The sequence below is a fragment of the Sceloporus occidentalis genome, unplaced genomic scaffold (assembly GCF_023333645.1).
Source record: "Sceloporus occidentalis isolate IW3139 unplaced genomic scaffold, rSceOcc1.0.p SCAF_182, whole genome shotgun sequence".
In the NCBI taxonomy this organism is placed as follows: domain Eukaryota; kingdom Metazoa; phylum Chordata; class Lepidosauria; order Squamata; family Phrynosomatidae; genus Sceloporus; species Sceloporus occidentalis.
Window position 1 is genome coordinate 966,110 of NW_028317162.1, and position 5,845 is coordinate 971,954.

General features: G+C 40.0%; 1 protein-coding gene across 1 annotated transcript; it reads right to left on the reverse strand.

The window, feature by feature from the left end:
* Positions 1 to 1,729: 1,729 nt before the first annotated feature.
* On the reverse strand, positions 1,730 to 5,362 carry LOC149278735 (transcription factor Sox-9-A). The gene is made up of 3 exons (XM_089501773.1): positions 4,932 to 5,362; positions 3,326 to 3,579; positions 1,730 to 2,487 (listed from the first exon to the last, which is right to left on the reverse strand). Exons 1-3 carry the CDS (start codon positions 5,360 to 5,362, stop codon positions 1,730 to 1,732), a joined length of 1,443 nt encoding a protein of 480 aa, XP_089357899.1.
* Between the last annotated feature and the right edge of the window lie 483 nt (positions 5,363 to 5,845).

Genomic DNA, 5,845 nt, shown 5'->3' on the forward strand with positions numbered 1-5,845 from the left:
AAGATTCACAAAGACAAATGAACAAAATATTAAGAAAAGAAAATTTCTTAAAGAAGAACAAAATCCAACAAAGTCAGCATTCGGTCCTTTTGTTTTTTTTTTTAAGTTAAAATAATATTTAAGGCCTGCTTTTTGTAACAAGTTCTGCAATTAAGGAGTGCTCATGGTATCTAAACTTTGTCAAATAAAAGAAAATCACATTTTGAAGAAAAAAAAATGTAAGGTTTTAAGCAAAAAGTTAAAAACTGTTTGCTAAAGTCAAACTATATTTTATTTAAATTTATATTTTAATTTTTTTTACAAAAATATCGATTTCTGTAACAGGTTGTCTTCCTGCATGGTTAATGCATCCTGCATATTTTAACCATTTTATCTGTTTTAATAATTAAGGAAAAAATCAAAATGAAAATTAAATTCAAGCGTTTTAAACTACTTGTCAGCATATATATCTTTTTTTTTAACAAACAGATAAAATGGTCTTAGAAATCAGGTCTAGATCTGAAAAAATTCCAATAAAAATAAATCCCTAGTTTGGGTATTTGTTCTGAAAAATATACCTTGTAGTTTATTTATTTTTTTTATTCGTGTAGCTGGTTTTGATCTCTTTAACAACTTCATTTAAAAGTACAGCAAGGAAAAAAAAAATGAAGACAAAAGTAAAGAGGGAAATTATTAAAGAAGGACAGAAATAATAAAAATAAAACTAAAAAACATAATTTAACAAGAAGCATTTATTCCAAGTGGAATGAGCATGCTAATATATTTACTTTTTACACAAGAAAAATTAAAATGTTTGGGAATCTTTCCGTACCTTTTTTTTTTTTTTTTTTTTTTTTTTTTTTAATTTCCATATTATTTTCTTATAAAATAAATAATTTACGTTTTGAATTATCTGCAAGTGACTTTTTATTACAGAGGCAGAACTTAACGTTTGTTTCTGGAGGTCATTAAGACCAAGAAGAGCACTTGATTGAGCACTTGTGGTTTGACCACAACTTCGATATTGGCACTTGGGTAAAATATGCGGAAATACATTTCCTACTTTTTTTTTATGTTATTTATAAGAGGCACAAAAAATAAATCTCATTCTATTTAATAGCGTAACGAAGAAGGCCACGTGCTTCTTAGAAGCCTCCCTTGATAACTCTGAAAAGTTCAAGGCCAAAATTCGCAGGTGCCTTTCGAGTTAATGTTTTTATGCAAGAATACAATTTTTATTATTTAAAAAAAAAAAATACTTTTGATTGAAGGAAAAGCCAAAAAAAATGTATATTCTCCCTAAGAACTATTTAAGAAATTGGAAGGAAAAAAAAAACGACAAAGGAAATTTTCAGTTTGTGTACAAAAAAAAAAAAAAAAAGTTGTCTAAAATATAAATGTATAAATCCCCACAAAAGGTAATGATACATACACAGTACATACTAAAATATTTCGGAGAGAGAGAGAGAATAGTCCTCACGGAGGATCTGCTCTTTTAATTTTTTTTTTCTTCCCCAGTTACGGCTCGAAACCTCTGAATTACAAAGTCCTCTCGACAGCAAAAGAACTTGTTTTCTTAAGTCAACCCCATAGCTCCAAGTCCTTTTAACTATGGTCACACCCATTTCTGCTGGCTGCCAGCAGAGGGTGCAGTGCCGCACACTGACTCTAGAGGGTGCCATATATCTGCCGGTGGATGGTGCTTTGACAGTCGTCATTTTGGAAAGAGTCATTGTCCTGCGTTCACGCTCTAGGGTCTGGTGAGCTGCGTGTAGACGGGCTGCTCCCAGTGTTGTGGGCTGTGTGTCTGGGGGATGGAGGGGACCCCCGTTGTGTCTGCGATGGGAGTGTACATGGGCCGTTGGCTCGAATTCATGTAGCTGAAGGTAGAGTAGAGATTGGAGCTCTGACCAGCTGCATGACTGTAGTAGGAGTTGGAACCTTGGTGTTCGGTGTAGTCGTATTGTGAGCGTGTGATGGTTGGGTAGGAAGTGCCATAATGCTGTAGGTTGAATGAGCTGTAGCTGAGCTGTTGTGGGGAATGTTGTTGCTGCTGGTCGCTGTAATGGCTGGGGCTGAGTTGCTCGGTTTTGATGTGTGTCCTCTGTTGGGATTGGTTCTGCTCATTGCCTAGGGTTGACAAAGTGTGCTGCTGTGGCTGAGGAGGCTGCTGCTGCTGCTGTTTGGACATCCATGCGTGTCCAGTTCCGGTGGTGGCACTGGATGCGCTGCTGATGCCGTAACTGCCTGTGTAGGTCACCTGGGTGGAAGCGACCCCCGGGTGGCCGTTGGGTGGGAGATACTGGTCAAACTCGTTGACGTCGAAGGTCTCAATGTTGGAGATGACCTCGCTACTCAGCTCTCCGATGTCTACGTCACGGAAGTCGATGTGTGGTGGTTGTCTGCCGCTCTCCTGCAGGGGGCGACCTTCTCTTTTCAGGTCTGGCTTCCCAGGCTGAACATCGGTTTTAGGGGTGGTAGGTGGGGTTGGAGGACCCTGCGACTGACCTGTGGCAAAAACATAAACATGAGTATAAATGCGTCACCCCACCTCGATCAAATCTACATATTCATACACACATACACCTGCATCCATTTACATGAGAACATAGGAAGGGTAAAGGAAAGAGTCCCAATGGACATGGCAGGAAGGCATGAGCTCGTATCTCTGGTGCGTGAAATCTTGAGTAAACCCTCCAATGGGCAGGTGACATACAAGCCAGCAGATACCATTAATAATGATTAACCGCAGGTATCTGACTCTGCTATAGTCAGGATAATATGTCTCGTTACTGAGCCGCGTGGAGGCTGGGTGCCAGGCTAGGACTGCATGATATTTCTTGGGGGTTTCAGCCAGTATCACACAGTATCCGCAAGCTACAGAACAACAAAGCTGGCAATGCAATAAGAAATGAATAGAATTGGCTTCCATGGAACGCAAGGTTCCACGCCTACGAACCATCTGCTTCGCTATCTGAAGTTAAGATAATGTGGAATTATGACATGGGAAAGCCCGTATCACTATTAATAAACAGGCGCCTTTTTTTTTTAGACACTATATTATCAAAAATTGTGAAAATCACATCAGTTGCGGCCGCTGCTCTTTCTTTAAAAGGCAACAGATATTAGTTTGAACAACTCAAGACTTATTTGGGAAAGCCTACTGCTTTGTTTCCTCTTTTAATGACTAAATAACCAATTTTTCTGCCATCAAAAGCAAAATGTTACTAAGGACGGGACTGGATCACATACGGCAGGTGGCTATGATACGGATAGAACCCTGGGTTGGGTATAAATGAAGGGATGGAAGCCTAGTTTGGTAGAAGAACCAGCTTGGTTTCTGTACCTGAGTGTTCTCCTGGAGAGTGGACTTCACTCATACTCGAGGCGGAGTGCGGGGAGTCAGCTTGCAACGCCTTGAATATAGCATTGGGTGAGATGTGCGTTTGTTCCGATCCGTCGTCCTGCTCGCTCTGTCCGTTCTTCACAGACTTTCTCCTGCGCGGCTGGTACTTGTAATCTGGGTGATCCTTCTTATGCTGGATCCTCAGCCTCTCAGCTTCTTCCACGAAAGGACGTTTCTCACTTTCATTCAAGAGTCTGCGAAAAGCAACAAGAGAGTTAAGTCTCTTTGGTGTTCAATTGTTTAAAGGAGACTCGCCACAATGCATAGCGGTACTGAGCATATTGCCAAACTGGTGTTAAAGGAACATGGCAAAATCTAACAAATCTTAATGCGGCAATATAACCCCCTGCCCAATGTGTATTGAAAAGGGTTAATGGGTTATTAAAATATATACACATTCTGGCAATGCTGTGTGTTTATAGAATCACCGCGCGCGCGCACACACACAGACACACACGCACACGCACACACACTACCCTTTGAGCCGAATAAATCTAATTTTACAGACAGGAAGCTTTTCAAATATCAGATAAGGGTAGAATAAAGGCTTTGAAGTGGTTTTGTGCAATTTCTTTACTGCCAATAAAGTGGAAGTCTCATCTTCCTGCAGGCTACAATATCCAACCGAGCCTTTCACAAGCAAAGCCAACACAAAATACCCAAAGGGTTAAACACAGCACCCGAGGACAGGCGGACTGTTTGGAAACTAATGAGTTAAAGTCAGTTATCCTACAATAAAGCTCACGTTCTTAGGGTATGCTAATTGTGATAGGTGATATGGCATCCTTAACCTTCAAACTATTATATATATATATATATATTTGATACTTTAGATTTAACCTATTGCGTGCCAAATATTGCACAAATGGTTCACTTATACCTTTACATATTAATTGACAAAATCAAATTAGTAAATATTAAAAGGCGTACAATCTTGCAATCCAGCTTGCTCTTGGCTAAGGTTTTATTTTTGTTATTAGTAAGGCATAACTGGTAAAATGACTCAAAAAACTTTAGGATTCCTATTTATACGTTTAATTACTATATAACTCATTTTTATATAGTATACGGCAATTTACTGTAATCTCGGAATAAATCTCACTTAGGCAACACATTGTTAAAGGGTCCCTAGCCTGTTTGAGATCAGAGAGCTGGGGACCCCCAAAATGTTTTAAGCTTCCTAGCAAATGGCCAGATAATAAGTAAAAACTCTGCCAAGAAATCACTGCTAACCAAAGCATAAGACCTTGCACCCTGCATGGGGAAAGGGGGGTAAAGAAGCCAAACCAGAGGGGAAAAGGATTTAGCATAGCAGAAGCCCCCCCAAATTAAGCCACTCATTTGCAAAGCATGTTATGCATGACCACTACAGGGTTAAATAACCTTGTGCATTGCAGCAGTATCATTTGTAACTAAATACATTGTGACAACCAAGGAGCTTGCAACAATTTGCGCAAACAGAAAACATTTTGGGATGAAATTAGAGAAAGTTGTTACAAGCATGCAAGACAAGAAGCCAAGGAGGGCAATAGCTTGAGCCACTTACCTCCATAACTTGCCCAGGGTTTTGCTGAGCTCTGCATTGTGCAGATGGGGGTATTGGTCTGCCAGCTTCCTCCTGGCAGCCTGTGCCCACACCATAAAGGCATTCATTGGTCTCTTGACATGGGGTTTGCTTTTGCTGGATCCATTTACCCTCACAGGCATGGGTACCAGAGTCCAGTCATATCCTTTTAACACCTGGCTGACTGCTTCTCTAATGCAGACAGGGAACTTTTCATCCTCTGTTTCTTTTTTCATGTCCTGATCCCCCTTGGAGAAGGTATTTTCTTGAGGTCTGGTATTTTCAGTATCAGAACCTGACCCAGATGGGCAAGGGGATCCAGCAGATTCATCAGACATGGAAGGGCTGGGAGCCCCAGACATGCACTTTTCTTGCTCCTCTGTCATCTTCATGAAGGGATCCAAGAGATTCATACGAAAAATTGGGAGAATTGATGGTTAAGATAAAAAAATATATATATATGGATTTTTTTTTTAGGTAAGGCTGAGCTGGTTGGCAGTTCTGATACTGGCTAAGGCACAGCTAGCTCAGATCAGGAAAAAAAAGTTCATAAAATCTGCAAAGTTTTTTTTCTTCTGCATAAAAATTTTTTTAAAAAATCACCAACAAAAAACCAGGATAACCTTCCAGTTTCCCCCCCTGCTCCTACAAGCATATGCAAAGAGAATTCTTTCTGCGAAAAAAAAAAAAGAAATAAGTTGTGCAAATTCCTTGCCCAGCTCAGACTCTCAGCCTCCAGCTTCACACCAGGATCTGTTTTCAAGTCTCTGAAATTCTGGAATAAATACTAGGAGGCTAGTCAAACAGAGGCAGGACTGAAGACTCATTGGCTGCCTTTTTTAATAGGAGGAGGGCAAGTCTTTGCCAGAATACAAGAAAAAAAATCACAAGAAAAG